General features: G+C 39.3%; 1 protein-coding gene across 2 annotated transcripts in view; it reads left to right on the top strand.

The window, feature by feature from the left end:
- The window catches only part of LOC306868694 (Fc receptor-like protein 5), a 188,114-nt gene extending 168,446 nt beyond the window's left edge, over positions 1-19,668 (top strand). For both annotated transcript variants that reach the window (XM_079414985.1, XM_079414984.1), the window contains 7 exons: positions 9,895-10,173; positions 10,270-10,533; positions 10,604-10,882; positions 10,971-11,234; positions 17,635-17,892; positions 18,636-18,743; positions 18,927-19,668. In XM_079414985.1, the coding sequence (XP_079271111.1) occupies positions 9,895-10,173; positions 10,270-10,533; positions 10,604-10,882; positions 10,971-11,234; positions 17,635-17,892; positions 18,636-18,743; positions 18,927-18,979 (1,505 nt within the window). In that variant the 3' untranslated portion in view covers positions 18,980-19,668. The remainder of the gene's footprint in view (positions 1-9,894; positions 10,174-10,269; positions 10,534-10,603; positions 10,883-10,970; positions 11,235-17,634; positions 17,893-18,635; positions 18,744-18,926) is intronic.
- Positions 19,669-21,877: the final 2,209 nt, after the last annotated feature.

The following is a 21,877-nucleotide window of genomic DNA, read 5'->3' as shown; positions in this document are numbered from 1 at the left end:
CATTTCATCATAGTTTTTATCATCAGATATTAGTTTTAGCTCGTCAACGTCTCGTCTTAGTCACAGAAATAAGGTTCGTTGACGAATATTTTTAGTCTTCGTCGACGAAATTAACACTGGTAATGACCAACTGAAAGTTAAGGTGTCGGTTAGGTATGTAATTAAATTAGTAAATTAACAATTTATTGTTTACTTAAATATATTAATCATATGCAATGTTCATTAATTACATAAGTAAATGAGACATTCAAATATCAGAGAATTTCAATATGAAGTTAGTATGCAATACAATGCAGTATACTGTCAATTTATTAAATGATTCTTCATGTATTAATTCCTTAATAACATAAAGAATTAACTAACAGTTTAAATTAATGTGTTAATTACCACAATGGTCAAAGCTGTGCACTTCAACATCCAGTTGGTTGCTTTAATTAATCATCAGCTAATAATTTGCAAAGGTACCATTATGTTATGACTTTATTTGATGAGGCACAGGACCGCTAGCTGATTTAAAAATAATTCAAAAACCATAGCCACAGTGGCATATTTACTAAACAATTAATTAACAGTCATGTGCCTCAACAGGTAAAGTCATAACATAATGATACCTTTGCAAATCATTAGCTAATGATAAATTAAAAGCAGACAACTGGAAGTTGAAGTGCATTGCTTTGACCACTGCAGTTATTAACATACAAACTTACGTTATTAGTTAATATAATGTTATTAGGTAAATCATACAATATGACACATTTAATTAACAATTTATTGTTTACTTAAAATATTAATCATATGCAATGTTCACTCATAGCTGAGGCATTAATCAGTAATACTGTAAATGGTTCAGTTCTCGATGAGTCATACATTAAATTGTGATTATCTGTCCATTAGGCATGAGTTAATGCATATTGTTGCACCAATATTGCAAATTGCTACCATTACAGTACGGTAAAAAAACAAAATCTGCATCCTCTGCCAAATTGCATTACAGTATGTAGACCAGTTGTCTCTTCTAAAACTCAGCAGTGTTTACCTGGCCGCTGGTCCTATTTTTTAGTAGAATGAAAAAAGTGATTCAAACTCAAATTGTGAATATATTAAATACATAAAGTGGGCAAAGTGTGCTCCCTTTAATATAATCACTATAGCTGTCAATCGGATGAAGTACTTCAGACAGAGTGTGAACACAAATAAGGACAGGGCCATTTAAATGCAGCTGTCTTGAGTCTAAATAGCTATTGGACCCACAGTCAACCCGTGCCTACCGCACATCTGACCCGCACCAGCACCGCACCCGTAAATATTATTCTATCCTTTACATCAAATATAGCAGGTCACCCGTAGAGTACCCGCCCACGTGCAGGACTCTGCTGTGATGCTGTTTCAATATTTACTCATGTGTGTATTAAGACAGAGAGACCCAAACCTGTGGTGACTGAAATACTTGGTGATAGAGATATTGCCTATATAAATAGTTCACTAGTGTTCTCATTAATGCATCTCTCTCTGACAGAGACATATCTAGATTTAGTGGTAACAGAGATCAATATATTAAAGAAAATACAGAAGTGATCTGGGACGTGAGATGGGTCACGCCCACCTGCATGGGCTCGGGCTCGGGTGTCGTTCGCAACGAGTTTGTGACAGTAGCGTGTATATATAACTTCTTAATTTTAGGTTTAATTGTCCTTTGTTGGTATAATGTTAAAAAATGTTCAGTGTTAAGTAAATATTTTTCAATTATTGTGTAATTGATTTTTTTATTTGAAAAGCAAGACAAATCAATAAAAAGCAATGGGTGTTTAATTGATGCAATGGTGAAAAATGGCAAAATACATGGGGAAAAAAGTGTGAAAAACAGTGTTCTGCCTTTTTTTTATTTTGTTCGGCTTCGGCCAAGAATTTTCATTTAGGTGCATTCATAGTTTGGGGTCCCCCAACCCCCTACGACTTTCACAACCCTTGAAATTGCAAGAACTAACCTCACAATTGTTAATGAGAGGGGGTCGTTTGTGTCGCATGGTAAACTGGCCAAACCACCTTTCACCTCCCCCACCCTATGAATAAATCAGAATCAGAATGAGCTTTATTGACCAAGTATGTTTACACATACAGGGAATTTGTTGTAGTGACAGAAGCTCCACAGTGCAACAGAAAAACAACAACAGGACAGGACACAGATAATAGAAGAATAATATCCAAATATCCAAATAGGCAATGTACAAAGCAGCAAAAACGCAATATATAATATAGACAGCTATTTATGTACAGGTCAAGTATGTGCAAATTAGAAATGAGAAAATAAAAATAAAATAAGTGAGTGTGGTGAATTGATAATGTATTATAGTTGTGTGTTCCACGTTTATTGTAGAGTGTTCATGAGATTGATTGCCTGAGGGAAGAAACTGTTCCTGTGTCTGGTCGTTCTGGTGCTCAGAGCTCTGTAGCGTCGACCAGACGGTAACAGTTCAAAGAGGGAGTGTGCTGGATGTGAGGGGTCCAGAGTGATTTTACCAGCCCTTGCTCACTCCGGATAAGTACAGCTCTTGGAGAGTAGGGAGGGTTGTACCAATGATTCACTCAGAGGTACGGACTACCCTCCATAGTCTTCTGAGGTCAGATTTAATAGCTGAGCTGAACCAGACAGTTATTGAAGTGCAGAGGATGGATTCAGTGATGGCGGAGTAGAACTGTTTCAGTAGCTCCTGTGGCAGGTTGAACTACCTCAGCTGGCGAAGAAAGTACAACCTCTGTTGGGCCTTTCTGACAATGGAGTCTATGTGAATATCCCACTTCAGGTCCTGGGAGATGGTGGTGCCCAGGAATCTGAATGACTCCACTGCAGTCACAGTGCTGTTCATGATGGTGAGTGGGGGGAGAGCAGGGGGGTTTCTCCTGAAGTCCATGATCATCTCCACAGTTTTGAGCGTGTTACACTCCAGGTTGTTAAGACTGCACCAGACAGCAGTCCTCCTGTCTGTAAGCAGACTCGTCACTGTCCTGGATGAGGCCGATCAGTGTGGTGTCGTCCGCAAACTTCAGGAGCTCAACAGAGGGGTCTTTAGGGGTGCAGTCGTTGGTGTAGAGGGAGAAGAGCAATGGGGAGAGTACGCAGCCCTGAGGAGTTCCAGTGCTGATGGTACGAGTGCTGGATGTGAATTTACCAAGCTTTACTAACTGCTGTCTGTCTGTCAGGAAGCTGTTGATCCACTGACAGACAGAGGTCGGGACGGAGAGCTGGGACCATTTATTCTGAAGGGTTTCCGTGATGATGGTCTTAAAAGCGGAGCTGAAGTCCACAAACAGGATTCTCACATAAGTCCCTGGTCTGTCCAGATGCTTCAGGACGAATTGCAGTCCCATGTTGACTGCATCATCCACAGACCTGCTTGCTCTGTAGGCAAACTGCAGGGGATCCAGTAAGGGACCAGTGATGTCCTTCTGATAACCCAAAACCAGTCTTTCAAATGATTTCATGGCCACAGACGTTAGAGCCACAGATCTGTAGTCATTAAGTCCAGTAATTTGGGGTTTCTTTGGGACAGGGATGATGGTGGAGCGTTTGAAGCATGAGGGCACTTCGCACAGCTCCAGTGATCTGTTGAAGATCTGTGTGAAGATGGGGGCCAGCTAGTCAGCACAGATTTTTAGGCAGGATGGTGACACACAGTCTGGGCCTGGTGCTTTCCTTCATTTGTTCTTTCTGAAGACCTTGCACACGTCATCTTCACTGATCTGAATTGTAGGTGTGGGGGAGAGGGGCTTGCTGGAGGTGTGAATGGTTGTGTGGAGAGGTGTTCAGGGCGGGTGTGGGTGTCTTTTCAAACCTACAGTAGAACTTGTTCAGGTCATCTGCCAGTTGTTGATTCTCCAAAGTGCTGGGGGATGGTGTCTTGTAACTGGTGATATTTTTCATACTTTTCCACATTGAAGCAGAATCACTGGAAGATAATTTGTTCCTTAGCTTGCCAGAATAATTCCTCTTTGCCACTCTGATCTCCTTTTCCAGTGTGTATTTGGCCTATTTACACAATACTATATCCCCCTTTCTGTAAGCATCTTCTTTGGCCCGATGGAGCTATCTAAGTTTTGCAGTGAACCATGGCTTGTCATTGTAGTAAGTTAAGTCTTGGTAGGAATGCACATATCCTCATAGAAACTGATATAAAATGTTACAGTCTCTGTGAGCTCATCCAGATCGGTGGCACGAGCTTCAAAAACAGACCAATCAGTGAGAGTGAAACGGGCTTGTAAATCCCACTCTGTTTCATTAGTCCATCTTTTAATAGTTCTTAATACAGGTTTTGCAGATTTAAGTTTCTGCCTGTAGGTCGGTATATGTATATACTGCTCGTGGGATAGAGTGATATGCATCCTTTATTGCTGTGTAACAGTGATCCAGTATATTAGTGTCTCTGGTGGGACATGTGATGTGCTGTCTGTATTTTGGCAGTTTGCGGGAGAGATTTGCTTTATTAAAGCCCCCGAGAATGATTAAAACAGAGTCTGGGTGTTTTTGTTCTGTGTCTGTGATCAGATCAGCGAGTTTCTGTAAAGCTGAGCTCACGTGCGCTTGCGGAGGAATGTAGACTCTCATGAGAATGAACGAGCAGAACTCCCACTGCGAATAGAACGGCTTGCAGTTAATGAAGAGCATTTCTAGATATGAACAGCACATCTTCTTTAACCTGTTAACGTTCACCAGAGCGACGTCGCACTGAACGCTCTTTGTTTGCATGTGTCATTGTTTTCTAATAGAATAAATTAAACGGGACAAAGTTAATCTTGACAAACTATATATCATTCTGAGGGTCTAAGCCTCAAGCATCGACGACAGATCGCTGTTTTTCGATGGAAAGCTTATAAGGAATGTATTTGCTACATTTGTGTAAGCAGTACACATCCAAACACGCAGAGTAAAAGCAGTACGTACCTTTATCATTGTAATAACGAGCCACAAACGCGTCCACTGCTGAAATCCCAGTTTAGTTAGAGAGGTAAGGGTCCACAGAACAACATCCAGCGAGCACTTTTAGTCCAGCGAAACAATAACGTTGTAATAAGGATTAATATTCCTTTGTTTACGTTTCATTTCTTCGGGAGAGTTATTGTTCGCATCCGTTATGGAATAAATTACGCTCAAAAACAACGTCTTGGTAGTAAAAAAACAACACTGTGTTGTAGCATACAGTTTTACAAACAGAATGAGACCGTCCACGGAAAAAAAAGTCTCAGAAAAGCAGAATATAGATTATTTGAATTTGGCGCTCCCTCCTGCCAGCTCTGACGCGGGCTATGGCGCTGTAACTTGTACGGGCGTAACTTAGCGATCTGCTTTATCCATAAAAAAACAGTTTTTCAACAGTTTTTTTTTTTTTTTCTTCTACATTTTTTATGTGTGTGTGTGTATTGTGTGGGGAATGTGGCCGTGTCTGCATGATTATAATCTGTATGGACGGACATCAGCGTGTTTATTACCGACTCTATGACGGCTATCATTGTGATTCATTGATCAGCTATTATTGATTATATGGCCCATCTGTATGATTATCATCTGAATGGAAGCACATCAGCGTGCGATTACTGACTCTATGACCATGTCTGGCAATATCACTTCATGTCTGGCAATCAGAATACTTCAGTATACATACTATATACAAAGCATTCTTTTTCTATTTTTTTTCCTTTTTATTACTCAAATTATTATTTTTGTATTTTTTAGTGCTCAAATAAATCTGTCTATTATTTTATAATTGAAAAACTATGCAGGAACATGTATAATGACTAAAATAGCTTGTATAATTCTGCAATCCATTTGGTGGTTATTTTTCCTCAAACAGGGGGGTGGGGGGACTATAAATAGTTTCAGAAAGAATTTTGCAGGAATCTCATTTTTCATGGTATCTTCTTCAAATTTGAAATATGAACTCATGAGACATGTGGCTTTCGATCCATTACTTTTCTGGATTGCTCCAGGACTTATTTCATGTATTTGTATATGAAATAAAAAAACATTCAGTGTGGAAAAATATTTTTCAAGGCACGTCAGTGCCTATAACATTTTTCTTTTTGAGCATTATCAACTCTGGATGATGGATAGTAAAGCCCAGAGTGTCTTCTTTCCAAAGATACCTAATTTGTTTGTGTAAGCACACTTTGTCACAAACTGTTACCATTTTAATTTAGGTAGGTTATTTTCACCTGCGAGGCCCCAAATGGGGGTGAAGGTTAACAGGTTAACACAGTTATATTTGTACACCACCTCTCATTGATGTAAAAGCATGTCCCGCCGTGTGATTTCCCCGTTGATTCTGCGTCGCGATCTGCTCTGATCAGCTGGAAGTTAGCCAGATGTAGCATGTTGTCCGGTATTTCGCCATTCAGCCAGGTTTCCGTGAAACACAGAGCAGCAGAGTTAGAAAAATCCTTGTTTGTCCGGGGAGAGTAGAAGGAGTTTGTCCGTTTAGTTGGGTAGAGAGTGGAGATTCACTAGATGGATGCTAGGCAACGCCATTCTAAATCCGTGCAGACGAAGCTTTGCAAGCGATCCAGCTCGCTTCCTCCCCTCTACGCATCCTGAAGCGTTTGACCAGAGCTACAGCTCCGCCAACAACAATTTCCAGCAAAACATCCAAATAATCAAAATCCAATAAAAGATTTTGTGGTGTGTTCTGCCAAACGTTCGGCAGGTCATCCCTGGTAAAACTGATTGTGTTTGAGGAACAAATATACGAAAAAACAAACAAAAACAGTACAAACACTGAAGAGCAAAGCACTGTACTTGCCATCTGCGGCGCCATCTTAGATCTTAAATGAGCATTTTCATTTTTGCATAAAGACATATCTTGACAGTCTGCTTTAAGTTAAAATCTTTACAGAATTAGTCAGAACACAGAGGAGAGGGAGACTATTAATATAAGCATAAAAGCTTTAATTTTGCTTAAATATCTGGGCCTGTATTCTCAAAATATCTTAAGGCTAAAAGTAGCTCATAACTCACCAATTTAGGAGAAAATCTTACAAATAATGGGCATGTCAGTCCTGAATTTAGGACTCCTAAATTTTTGCTCTAAGAGTATTTCACAAAGTGTTTTAGCACTAAAGCTAGCTACTAAATCTGTGAAACTTTAGGAGCAGTGAAGAGGACTCCTAAGTCACTATAAGACTACACCACAAACTATCCTAAAATGAATGTTGCCAGCAATCTGCCTCGGGACAGAAACATTTTAGAAACATTTGACGTAATACATAATGAGCTTTTAAAAACATATCGCCTTTGGTTTTGGAGGTTATTCCAACTCCATATTTTCCTTTGATTATATCCTTGTTTTCATTAACAAGTTAGACAAAAAGTAACAGCTGTTCTTGAGTCCACTTTGGTTTTCTTTTATGTTTGCATGTCTTAATATAAGCCATGATTATTCTACTCTATTAATTAAAAGGCTCTTCATATGCATATTCACTAACTGTTTATGAGAAGTTTACATGTAAGTGTCAGACCTCTGTTGCGTGTGTGTTGTGTTTCCACGTGCTCCCAGTGTTTCATGCCCATATTTGGTTTGTTTCCTGTCCTTGTCTTGTGATTAGTAGTTTATTCTGTTCTAGCCGTGTTTGTTTAATTGTCTGATTATCCAGTGTATTTATAGTCCTGTCTGTTAAGTTAGCTTTTGTCAGGTCTACTCGTTACTCCCGGGTGTTTGATGTCTGCCTTGCCTTGCCTTGCCATGTCTTGTCCTGTCTCCAGTAAAGTCTATTATTTGAGTTATGTCCTCGTCTCCGTGTTCCTTGATCCTCCCTGCTGTGTGCACTGTGACAGTAAGAGCCTGACAATAAGATGAACATATACTTCTTTTATTAGTGACACTTAGCTTGCACTTAGCCTGCATTTTAAAATCTTTATTTGCATATGGCAATTAAAAAATTTTCTTTTTAAATCTTTGTTTGAATATGGCAACATAATATTGTGCTCTACAATATTTCTATGAAAAAATCTCTGACAGACACTATTAGCCCATCATGGTGTGCATAGTTAGTGAGCATGCTGACATCATCCATAGCAACGATGTCAACCCCGCCCTTACTCTTAGTTTAAGACTTCTCTCTATTCTTAAATACAAATTTGTCTCAGCAGCTTTGTGAATAGGTCTTAAGAGAAAACTCTTAGCTAAAAACTTTTACAGCTATTTAGAAAAACTCTTAGTGGTAAGATGAAATGTTTTGTGAATATGGGCCTGATGTTGAATGCTAAATTCAAGCTTAAAAGTCAACATGTAATGCAAGTATTTTATGAAAATAAGGACTGTAAAGGGACAGCAGTGTGTAATTGTCTGAACATAAATCTCAGAAGCTTCATTGCTCCCTTTTACAGGATAAAGAAACGACAGTAAGACATGACTGTGATCAAAGTGAACGTGTGTGTTTAACAAGGGAGGAGTCGTGACGACAAAGTGGAGATCCACGTGCAAGCTTTATTTCAGAGAGCGTAGTCAAAGCAGGCAGGGTAAACATATCAGCAAACAACAACAGTAGAGACAAGACAAATGAGTAATCTAGATAAACAGATAAACAGGCGATGGTCTGGGCAGGCAGCAAACTATCAAAAACAAGAAAAAAGTCCAGGATCAAAACATGGAAACCAGGAAACACAGAAAGCAAGACAATGAAAGGCTAAACATTCCATCAATCTCCAAGAGTCTGGAGATTACCAAAATAATTTTTTAGGTTTCTTTATTGGTTAGTCCTCCAATATGTGTAAGCTCTTTGGTAAAAGTAGTAGGCCATTTCTAATGTTATAATATAATTGTTGATATCTATGAAAGAAAGGCAGAAAAAAATAGAATTTTTTTTTTTCAGGTACCCAATTACAGTCAAAAAGTAAACAATAACAGCAAGAATGCAAGCTGTTATGAAAGGCTTGAAAGAAAAGAAAAAGAAGAAAAAAGAAGAGAAAATTGTGATTTAAAAAAAAAAATCCAATTAATAAAAAATAATCGCTCCCACTTTGTGTCCCTAAACATGTGTACTTACATAGTAACTAGATGTGTACATAGTATGTAACCATAGTGTAAGTACACATTAGTACATATAATCTACAGCTCTAATGTTTGTGTAATTACATATATGTAATAACCAACTGAATGGTATGTGCAAGTACAAATATGTAACAGGACTAACAGCACTTTTTGGTAAAGAAAGTGTTACAGTTTATATTAAGTAAACAATTCCTATGGATTTACCATGTAATTACTCTGATGTTACACAGCAGTGGCCAGTAAGTTAGGCTTTACATATAAATTGTGGTTGGTGTCCAGAATGTTGCACTTTATATTAAGTGGACAGTTCCTGAGGAGTTACCATGTAAGTACACTGTTATTACAGTGATCCAACTCAAGATCCAACTCCTCCCAATTTACATATCCCTAAACCTACCTGTTTCCACCCACTGGATCCCATTTCCACCCCTAAACCTACCCATCTCCACCCCTGGATCAAATTGTTCCAATTACTCTTATACATATTGTTGTTACAAAATGTAGTTATATAATTACTGTTACACAAGTACTTAGTGAAGTGAAAAAACTGTTGTTACCAATGTCCTGTTACACATTTGTACTTACACATACCATTCTGGAGGTTACTACATGTGTAGTTACAGAAATATTACAGCTGTAGATACTATGTACCAATATGTACTTACACTGTGGTTACATTCTACGTACACATCTAGTTACTATGTAAGTACACGGGTATTAGCGACACAATATAAAGTTGGAAAAAATAATCTGCCAACGAATCAATTAGCAAAATAATTGCTAGTTGCAACCCTAGATTTGTCTAACACAGGTGAGATCTGACTCTTAAGGATCTGACTCTGTTCTTGTTCTCCTGCAGGTCTAAAGCTGAAGCCAGACCTTAGAGCAGATCCTGCAGGAGCTGCACTAACAGGAAACACAATGACTTTGACTTGTCACATGGATCCGTCCACTGGATACTGGGATTTTTACTGGTACAAACACACATTGAACCATGAGCCAGAGAAGACAGATACAAACTCCTACAGACTGAAGATTGATTCAGTGTCTGATGGAGGCCAGTATTGGTGTAGAGCTGGACGTGGAGACCCAGTCTATTACAGAAACTACAGTGATGCACTGTGGGTAAATGTTACAGGTGAGAGTGAATGTAATATGTGATTCAACATACAGATCAGAGACGATATCTACAGAATTTCTAAATCTCTAAATGCAATAATCTGTCTTTGTACAGAGAGTCCTAAACCTGTTGTGACGGTACGACCAGATAAAAATGTTTTTAAAGGAGAAAAAGTTACTCTCAGGTGTGATATAATGTGGGGAGGAGACACTGAGTGGACATACAGATGGGAAATAAATGGAACCAGCAACAAAATCTCAACACAAGTGTTGAATATCAGCAGTGTTGATGACTTTCACAGTGGTAATTACACCTGTTCAGGACAGATAAACACTCAAAGCACTCAGCGAAGTGATGCTGTTACACTGACTGTTTCAGGTGAGTTTGTTTTTGATCCGCTTCTCCGTCAGTTTCTCTACGGCTCTGTAACGCATGATGTTTTGTTCAGCTGAAGCTCAGGCCGCAGTGCGAGTGTCTCCACGGCCATGGCTGACTGAAGGAGAATCAGCGACTCTGATCTGTGAGGTTTCAGGCTCCTCTACTGGCTGGACATTCAGCTGGTTCAGAGATCATAACTATCTGTCAGACAGCAGCAGAGGAGCTGGAGGATCTTACACTCTCGGCCCTGCTGCTCTACAGCACACAGGAGTTTATATGTGCAGAGCAGAGAGAGGACGAGTGGCCTATTACACAGGCAACAGCAGCACACAACCACTGTGGGTCACTGGTGAGGATTTATGTTTGTGCTCATCCATATTTTCATATTTTCCACGTCTCTCTGCTGTCAATTTTGAATAATATTCTCTTCTTTTCAGGAGTTTCTGCTTCAGTGTCTCTGGTCCTCAATCCCAGCAGAAGTCAACACTTCTCATCAGAATCTCTCTCTCTAAACTGTGAGGATCAGAGTGACTCTGCTGGATGGACAGTGAGAAAATACACAGACAACTATACAGAAACTTGTTTAAAACGAACAGGATCTGTGTGTGTAATTGACTCTCTCAGCACATCTGACACTGGAGTGTACTGGTGTCAGTCTGAATCTGGAGAGAAACGTCATCCTCGAAACATCACTGTACATGGTGAGTCCAATCACGCTTAAAACTATAAAACATAATAAATAACCATCTGTTCGAGATTTTAAAAGTAGTATATTTCAGAACTCAGTAATGTGATGATGTATTAGACTAACGACTTGGGTTATGTCTGTAAGCCTGGTTCCCTGAAAAGGGAATGAGATGCTGCATCCTCAATAAGATGCTTTGGGAATGCCTCTGCATGATTGCGTATGAAGCACATATGTCAAATCCATCAATGGCGAATCAGAACATCACAGGCAGGGGGACATAGGGACTAGGAAGCATAAAAGCACATCTGGAATAGCCAGCTTTAGCTTCTGATAGGATGAAGCAAGTCACTCACATGGAGTCGGGAAGTAAGGCAGGGAGAAGCAGATTCTTTTTCTATTCTCAGGGAACTGAGGTTGCAGACATAACCTGAGATGTTCCCTTTCGAGCTACATTGTCATAGAGATGCTTTGAGAATGATATGCCCAAACCACCATACTTACAAGTACCTGTCTCACAAAAGTGAGGGGTGAGGACCATCCTGCTGCCTCACATACATCTTAAAGGGAAACCCCAGAGAGTAAAACCTTAGAGGCCACCATCCTCCTAGTAGAATGTGCTCTGACAGCCAAAGTAGAGGGCTGACCAGAGTCCTCATAATCAAGTGAAATCAGCATCTCATAAGCATCCCCACCAGGACATTCTTATCATTCAATAATGATAAACCGTAGTTCACAGGGAAACTCAAACAGCTTTGTCACACCAAAAATGACGCTTACATAAGTGGGGATAAAATCTTGTAAAACCAGGCCAGGGACAGACTAACAAAGGAGATCAGAGTGGCTAAAAATAACTACTCTGAGAAGTTGAGAAAAGAACTTTCAACAAACAACCTGGCGTCAGTATGGACTGGTCTGTGGAACATCACCATGTACAAGACACCACCCCCACAGTCTGTGGAGAATCAACAACTGGCTGACGATCTCAATGTGTTTTAGTGTCGATTTGAAAAGGCCAGACTGACACCCAACACCAGCTCTGATCTGCACTTCACACACTCACCTACCCCCCCGGCAACTTCCCTCCCTCCCCCACCACTCAACCTGCGCTTAAGGTCTGTGTAGAGGATGACAACCAGGTCTTCAGGAAGCAGAAATTTATGAAAGCTTCAGGCCCAGATTCTGTTTCACCTGCTTGTTTAAAAGACTGTGCTGACCAACTGTCCCCCGTCTTTACACAGATCTTCAACAGATCACTAGAGCTGTGTGAAGTTCCCTGCTGCTTCAAATCCGTCACCATATTTCCCGTCCCCAAAAAGCCCAAAATCACTGGACTTAACGACTACAGTCCTGTCGCTCTCACGTCTGTGGTCATGAAGTCATTTGAGTGACTGGTCCTGGCTTACCTGAAGGACATCACTGGTCCCTTGCTGGATCCTCTTCAGTTTGTCTAAAAAACAAAGTCTGTGGATGATGCAGTCAACATGGGACTGCATTACATCCTGCAACACCTCGACAAAACTAGGAATTATGCAAGGATCTTTTTTGTGGACTTCAGTTCGGCATCAGTACCATCATGCCTGACCTTCTCTCAGACAAACTGACACAGCTCTCTGTGCCCACCTCCATTTGTCAGTGGATCACCAGTTTCCTGACCGACTGGCAGCAGCTAGTGAGGCTTGGCAAACTCACATCCAGGACTATCACAATCAGCACTGGTGCCCCTCAGGGATGTGTTCTCTGCCCACTGCTCTTCTTCCTCTACACGAACGACTGCACTTCAAAGAACCCCTCTGTCAAGCTCCTGAAGTTTGCAGATGACACAACAGTCATTGGGCTCATCCAGGACAGAGACGAGTCTGCTTACAGACAGGAGGTTGAGCAGCTGGCTGTCTGGTGCAGTCTTAACAACCTGGAGCTCAACATGCTCAAAACAGTGGAGATTGTCGTAGACTTCAGGAGAAACCCCCTGCACTCCCCCCACTCACCATCATGAACAGCACTCTGACTGCAGTAGAGTCATTCAGATTCCTGGGTACCAACATCTCTCAGGACCTAAAGTGGGACAATTTTATTGACTCTATTGTGGAAAATGCCCAGCAGAGGCTGTATTTCCTCTGCCAGCTGAGGAAGTTCAACCTACCACAGGAGCTGCTGAAAGAGTTTTACTCTACCATCATTGAGTCTGTCCTGTGTTCATCTATAACTGTTTATAGATGATTATAGATGGTTTGGTTCAGCTACCAAATCAGACATTAAGACACTACAACGGACAGTCAAGACTGCTTAGAGGATTATCGGTGCCCCTCTGCCTAGCCTCCAAGAACTTTACACCTCCAGAGTGAGCAAAAGGGCTAAGAAAGTCACTCTGGACCCCTCACACCCAGCCCACTCTCTCTTTGAACTGTTGCCCTCTGGCCGACGCAACAGAGCACTGTGTACCAAAACAGCCAGACACAAGAACAGTTTTTTTACCCCCAGGCCATATCCCACCTGAACAACACATAACACACCTCAGTACTGGACATTTGTATACAACTCAACAAACCTTCTTCGGTATTTAGCACATATGCACATTCACAATTTTGTCTGGACATTTTTCCTTTTTCTGTATATTTTTATTACTACTGTATTTATAATTTATTGTATATTCTCTTTAATATTAGTGTTTTATTACCTTAACTTTATGTATGTTTGCACTGTTTGTACTTTCTGTACCGGAAGCTCCTAACACCAAGACAAATTCCTTGTGTGTGTGAACACACTTGGCAATAAAGCTATTTCTGATTCTGAAATAGCCTCAACTATACACTTGCTGAGAGTTTGCTTGGACACTGGAGAACCTCTATTAGGAGATCCAAAACAAATAACTGATCAGATTTCCTCAACGGCTTCTCCTAGTCTTGATCCTGAAATAGAGGAGGACAGAAAGCCTGGAAGATTATAGGCTGTGGCACATTAGTGCGCACCTAAGACACATAACACGGTCTGGGGTATAAAAATGATTTGACCATTCCTGGAACAAACTAAAGGCACATAGGGGATACCAAGAGGGCCTGAAGGTCTCAAACTGTCTTAAGAGACATAATGGCTAGAAGAAAAACAGTTTTGAGGGTCAGAAATTTCTCTGAGGGAAGGAGCCACAGATAAACCTTCTGAAAACCATACTCAGGCCAGCCAGAATGGGGCTACAAGCAGGGGTGTATCTGCGACCGCAGACACCCCTGGTGGTTTATATAAGAGACCACCGATGTGTTGTTTGTCCAGATAAGCACATGATGGCCCCTTAGATCTGGAAGGAAATGCTAGAAAGACAACCATCATCTCGAGGCAATTTATGTGCCAAGGAAGATGATGGCCCCTCCACAGACCTTGAGTCTCTCAAGGTCCCTCCAGGACCGCTCTCCAGCCCATGGAGAAGGGTCTGTCATTAATGTCTTGCAACGACAGGTGGCTCCCAACATAGGATAACATAGGAAAAGAAGCAAGGTTTTTTTCCACATTGACAAGGCGCAGATACATCTGCATGTGACCTTGATCATGCGGTACTTGGTTCCCCTCGGGGAAATCCCTTTGATTTTGAGCCACCACTGCAATGGTCTCATGTACAGCAGGCTAAACAAAATCACGTTGGACACAGCTGCCATCAAACCCAACAGTCTCTGAAACTGTTTCACAGTGAGTGACTGGCTTAGCTTTATCTTGTTTACACTGGTGAGAATCAAGTGCATCGCCATCGAATCCCAAACAACACCTAGAAAAGTGGTTCTCTGTGCTGGAGAAAGAACACTCTTCTTGGAATAATAAGTCCACTTTTAAGTGCCCCCCTGCCCACCCATGAACTGTATACTTCCAGAGTGAGGAAAAGGGCTCAGAAAATCACTCTGGATCCCTTACATCCAAGTCATCCCCTTTTTGAACTTTTGCCATCTGGCCGGTGCTACAGAGCCCCAATTACTAGGACAGGCAGGCACAAGAACAGTTTGTTCCCCCAGGCAATCCAACTTATGAACAGTTAAATGTCCCCCCTCCCCCATTATTCAATAACAATGTGCAATAACCTAATATTTATTTGCTACCACCTCCATTCTTGTATCGCCTTCTGTTCTATCCCATTCTATCATATATTACACAACTGTACATACAATCATGTATGTTTCAATTATTATTATTTTTTTGTTTATTTATATTTACATGTGTATTTTTTTATTCTCTTCTTATTTTTATTGTCTGTGTGTCGTTGTTGTCTCTGTGAACTGGTAGCTTATGACACTAAAACAAATTCCTTGTATGTGCAAGGAATTGTATTCCATACCTGGTAATAAAAGCCCATTCTGATTCTGAATTTAATCTTAACCCCAGTTCTTTCATATGTGTGAGGATGACATCTCGATACCGAACCACCAACTGTTGCGAACGAGTTAATATTAGCCAATAGTCTATATAATTGAGGATATGAATGCCCTGAAGTTGCAGAGGTGCTAGGGCTGTATCCACACATTTCGTAAATGTGCGGGGTGATAAAGCTAGACTGAAAGGAAGAACTCGATAATGATACGCTTCGCCCCTAAAAGAGAACCTCAGGAACTTCCTGTGTTGTGGAAGAATGAGACATGGAAGTATATGTCTTTTAGATGTATCGTGACAAACCAGTCCTCACATCTGATTTGAGTCACAATTTGCTTTAAAGTCAGCATTTTGAACTTGCACGTCTTGACCAAGCGATTTAACTCATGCAGATCTAAAATAAGACGCAACCCCATCCCTTTTGGGAACAATGAAGTGCTGGATGTAGAAACCAGACTCTGTGAATAATAGAGGAACTCGTTCTATGGCCTCCTTGCCCAAAAGAGTTTTTATTTCTTGTTCCATCACCAGAGCCTGCTTGGGGTCCACCACTTTGGGAAGAACCCCATTGAACCAAGGCAGAGGAGAACCAATCTGTATTCTGTAGCCCCATTCTACTGTCTGTAGGACCTATTGAAAAACATTTGGCAGAAGTTTCCACACTGCCAGAAAGTTTACTAAGGGAACAAGTCTCTCGAGACTGGCCTCTGTTGTTGTACGAGAAGTCAAGTTGGCGCCCTGAAGTGGTTTGGCAGGAAGCGAAAGAACCGGCTGCTTTGGAAACCCCTTTCAGGGAATTTTAAGGGACCGTCTCAGACACATAACTTTTGCGTTTTGTGTCTGAGACATAAACTCGTTGGAATCTGCTGTGCCCCGAAACACCAAAGGTGGCGGGGTTGGCAGAATGGCTTCCTGAGGGCAACCAAAGAGAAACGGGCATCGTAATAAGAGGTGTGGTCCGTTTCCTCGCGGAATGGTCTACTCTCAGAATCTGACACAAATGGTGTCAGGACTTCTTTCCAAATGCAAATGCAGGACCAGAGCTGCAAGGAACATGAGCCTGATCACCCTCCTCAAAAAGCAACAGGCGGGAGCAGAGCATGCATAGCGGTAGTCTTTTGAAATGCTCGCAGTCAGCTCCCTTGAGAGCTGCGCGAATATGCCACGCTTCCAAACAAACAACGCATAGATCATGTGTATCCCTGCCCGTAAGGAAGCATGGACAGGGTGGAACACATGGTCTAAGTGACTGCTTGCTTGCCGTTATAATGTATTTATAAGTGTGCTTATATAGACAGACAACACTAAATAAGACAGACAGATGAACACAGAGCACTTGCTGAGGCACATAAGTTAAAGCTGGCTATTCCGTTTGCACTTTTATGCTTCCTGCTTCCCTATGTCAGCCCACCCGTGACATTCTGCTTCGCCATTGATGGATTTGACACGCATGCTTCAGACGCAATAACGCAGAGGCATTCCCAAAGCGCCTCCATGACGACGCAGTGTGAGTTCTCTCGAAAGGGAACTAAAAATATCTGAATGTTTTGGAAAGATGTTTGTTTACCAAGGCTGCATTTATTTGATAAAAGATATGGTAAAACAGTCAAATATTATAGCACTTTGAAATAAGTCTTTTCTGTGTGAATATTTAATAAAGTGTCATTTATTCATGTGATCAAAGCTGAATTTTCAGCATTATTACTCCAGTCTTCAGTGATCCTTCAGAAATTATTCTAATGTGCTGATTTGCTGCTCAAGAAACATTTATGATTATTGTCAGTCTTGAAAACAGTTGTGCTGCTTCAGATTTCTGTGGAAAACCTGATAGTTTTTTTTCTTCTTTGGTGAATAGAAAGTTTAAAGAACATTTATTTGAAATGTAAACCTTTTGTAACATAAATATAATTTTTGATCAGTGCATCATATTTCATAAAGCATTCTTGCTGTGTAAAATTATCAATTTCTCAGATTAAGGGTAGTGAACATTTTGTCATCCAGATCTTAATAATAATTTAACCAGCCTGTATCATCACTAACATCTGTTGATTTATTTACTGTGTTTGTAGATGGTGCTGTGATTCTGGTGAGTTCTGTTGATCCTGTGATTGAAGGAGAGGCTTTGACTCTACACTGTTTACATCGATCCACAAATTCCTCGAACCTCAGCACTGATTTCTATAAAGACGGATCACTGGTCCAGAATAAGACGACAGGAGAGTTCAGCATCAGTGCTGTCTCAAAGTCAAATGAGGGTTTCTACTACTGTAAAAGAGAGAGAGAACAGTCACCCCACAGCTGGATCACAGTCACTGGCGTCTATAACTGTGAGATGATTTGATTTTATTCATGAGCATCTGATGAGACATGCCACACCATTATTATATATGAGTCTCTGGCTCTTATTCTGCTAGAGCACAACCAGTTATTGACGTTGTTGTTCATTTTTTCATGTAACTCGCATGAAGGAAAAAATAACTATCAAATCACATGCAAAATATACTGAAATACAGTGAAATCAACACCTTAAACAACATAATTCAATGAAATGAGTGCTTTAGCTATAGCATAAGAATGAAGTCAGATGAAACGTTAGCCACTTTCCTGTCAAAATCTGACATTTCATGATTGATTTATTATTATTATTTTTTTTTTTATTAAGCTGAAAGGAATGAATATGATTGTGCTCATATATGGTCAAAACGTTTTTTCCCCTTTCTTTCCTCCTGTGGAACATTAAAAAAAAGCTATTTGAAAAATAAATAAATATATATATATATATATAAAATGTTTTTGTGAAAAAAAATCTTCAAAATATCTTTTGTGTTACACATGAGAAAGAAATTTATACAGGTCTGAACAACATGAGGGTATATTTTGGCAGAAAATAAATGAGAAAAAAAAACTATCCCTTTAATATGGAGCTCTGAAAGGGAATGAAGATGAGAGGGAAAATATTTCAGAGCTTTTATAATCACTCACAAAATTTGGGGTTGCTTGAGAAACTTTGAGAAAGCCCTTCAGAGCTCCGTAATTTTGCTTAATAATGTGTTGTGTTTCTGTTTTTCAGTGTCACATAAAGGTCTGATTTCTGTATTCAACATCCTCCTTTTTCTGCTAGCTTCTCTGTGTCTGCTAGCGACAGCCGTGCTGCTTTTCAAATGTTACAGAGTGAGAGGTAAAACTTATGTCTGATCTCTCTCTTTCTCTCTCTCTCTCTCTCTCTCTCTCTCTCTCACTCGCTTCACATATTCCCTCACTAATAGACATGCCATTACTGTTTGTCTCTTTATATTATATAGATCAGTATTTTCAACAGATAATGGTCATTCATGGAAGCAATAATTTGTGTATTTCACAGTTTCATCTGCTGAAGGTCAGTACACCGTAACAGAGGAAGAAACTTCAATCTGATATTAACATCTTTAAAAAGACTCATACTGTTAAATCTTTCAACATGTTTGAATGTTCTGTCAGCATTTATTGATCTTTAAGTGTGGTTTCAAAATGTAGTAGTTTGTTCTTCTTTCATAAGCTTCATACTTAAACTATATATAAGTCAGCATTCAAGTGATGTTTGTGTTTTTGGTATGTTCTTCAATAGTGAAAGGTGGACATTGATATAGTTGCCTGTACTACTGTACTTTGCTTGTTTGAGTAATTAGTAAACCTACATAACAGTTTTATTCTGTATCAAATGTTCTGTGTGAATGAATAACTGTTGAAATTAATATGTGTGTATTATAGAGTGTTTCTTTGTTTTTCACATTCAAATCACCATTGGTAAACCCACATCTAATCCAAAAAACAATATCTATGTCACAGTTTATTTTCATCATGGACTATTACTTTGGTCTTCATGGACTTCTATTGGTAATCTTCAGTCACATGTTTTCCTTTGATCAGTTTTCCAGCTACTCTTTAGTTTTATGGTAATTAATTTAATCAGCTCATGTGTTACCCATATCATTTGTTTGGTCTGTATTTCAGTTTCTCTGCAAGCTCACTTCAGTTGTCTGGTCTTGATTGTGTTCTACCACACTATTGCGCTACTATGAGTATAATTGTGTTCTTTAATAAACCCTGTTTGAATTTCACTCATCATCTTCAACCATCCATTACTGTTTCATCTATAAATGCATAATAAATCTTAATATATTTAGCGTCCGTAATTAAACAATTCGAAAGCATTTCATAATTTAAATTATTTTTTTGAAAGTTTCCCTTTAAAGACACTCAGAGACAAAAAAACTATGAAATAAAAACTATTTGACAGAAGTTTATAACAGGCATATGAATGAGATTTTGTTTTTTCCCAGATGTTTCTACTTAGTCACAGAAAAGGAGCAGCGCCAGTGTCTGTTTCTGTCTAGTTCCCTTTTGCCCTTATTTGGTTCTTCCTGTTCTTGTTTCCTGTTATTAGTTAACCCTCTGGGCCCTGAGGGTGTTTTGGGGGCCTGGAGAACTTTCGACATGCCCTGACATTTGTGCTTTTTTCAGTTGCTTATAAAAATATAAATGGCTAAAGTCTAATAACACTGTAAACAGCACAAGCAGGGCTACAATAATATGTTAGCAGCATTTATGTACATGATTGTGTTTTTGAGAAAACAACGTTTATGCGTGGTTAGTGAAAAACTAAAATTTTGAAGTCACTGAAATAAGACCATAAAAAACATACAGAACAATTGTTCACAAGACTTTTGAGAACCGAATCTTGTAGGCTAGAATATTTACTTCACAATTATGTGAAAATCATTCTGCTTACTCATTCACAGAAAACAATATATTGATTTAAAATTTTAAAGACATGTTTTGTGATTTAAAGACAATATGTGAGGGAGTGGTAATGGGCTTGAATATTAAGTGATTCTCACCTGAGAGACAAAGGGCCCTCCCCTAAAGCTGCTAATGGGCCATCAGTGTGACTGTGACTGAGGCAGGTAAGACAGAGTGAGGAGACTGAAAAAATGGGTTTTTAAAATGATTTGTATTTTATTTACAATACAGTATAATCAAAACATACATAATGAAGGTCAAAGACACATTATTGTGCACACTGATCTAACCACAGAGATGTGAACAGACTTTGACTCGTTCCTGCAACAGATTCTGTTCAACAAGTGAAACAGATAAATCATACCTGATATTCATGATAACTTCTGATGTTGCTGCAGCGCTCTCAGAGGAAAACAGTTGGAAGAGACTGAAAGTCAGCAGGATTCATCATCTGTGGTGCAGGCGTCTGATTCAATAACATACTAACAACCAAAAAAAGAGAAAAAACATTTGTGAGCATGTTTATATCAGGAGCATCTATATATATATATATATATATATATATATATATATTTATATAGGTTTTGTAGTCATAGACTCATTCATGCTTTGTATTATCGTAAAAAAAGAGACATTTTATTTTTGAGAAACAAATTATTATTGTTTAGCACGCTATTAAAATCTATTGTTGAACAGAGTAGGCTATTAATAATAAACATATTGTAAACATACTTAGACTCGTAGCATTCATCATGTTACAATGTACTCTCATATTACTTTTATTGTTTTATAAAAAGCATGAAATTTAAATATAATGAATTGCCCATCATATTCAAAATGTTTTACTGGATTTCAAACATTTTAGTCAGGAATTATAGTTTGGGGAAAACCCAACTATGATTTTGTAGTCATATAGCCATCCTGAACATCATGTATGATTTTATAGTATAGAAGATATGATTCTGCAGTCATAAACTCAAGCATGATTTGTACTATAAAAGGATGTACTTCGTAATATAAAAAATATAAAAAAGGATATTTTATATCAGATAACTAATTGTTATCGTTTAGCACACTATTAAAATATATTTGTGAACAGATTATTAATAATAAACATGGTCTAAACATTCTTAGATGCGTAGCATTCATCGTGTTGTAATTTGGGAACAACCCAACTAGTAATGTGTTCAAGGTTATGTCACAATAACAGTTAACTAATGCAAAACATAAACATTACTTACTCATTAGATCGATCAGCAGCCTTTACTCAGCGCGTCTTCTTCCAGAAACTAACAGTATATCAGCGATGAACAGTCTCCGTGTTTGTGTTTGACGTCTCCAAGTGCGTCACGTGGTTATTTACATGTGAACACGAGGGGGCGGGATCTCATTAGAAATAATGAGTTAGACGGGACAGACTGAACATCGTGTTGGTTTCATACGGATTACTTCATCACAGAATATTTGTTTTCGATATGACTTACTTCATGTGAAAGAAGACACTTCAAGCTTTCTATAGAGATAACTCTCATG

Source organism: Barbus barbus (genome assembly GCF_936440315.1).
Source record: "Barbus barbus genome assembly, chromosome: 4".
NCBI classification, from domain to species: Eukaryota; Metazoa; Chordata; class Actinopteri; order Cypriniformes; family Cyprinidae; genus Barbus; species Barbus barbus.
The sequence above is the reverse complement of the archived record's forward strand: the minus strand, read 5'-3'. Positions and strand labels throughout refer to the sequence as shown.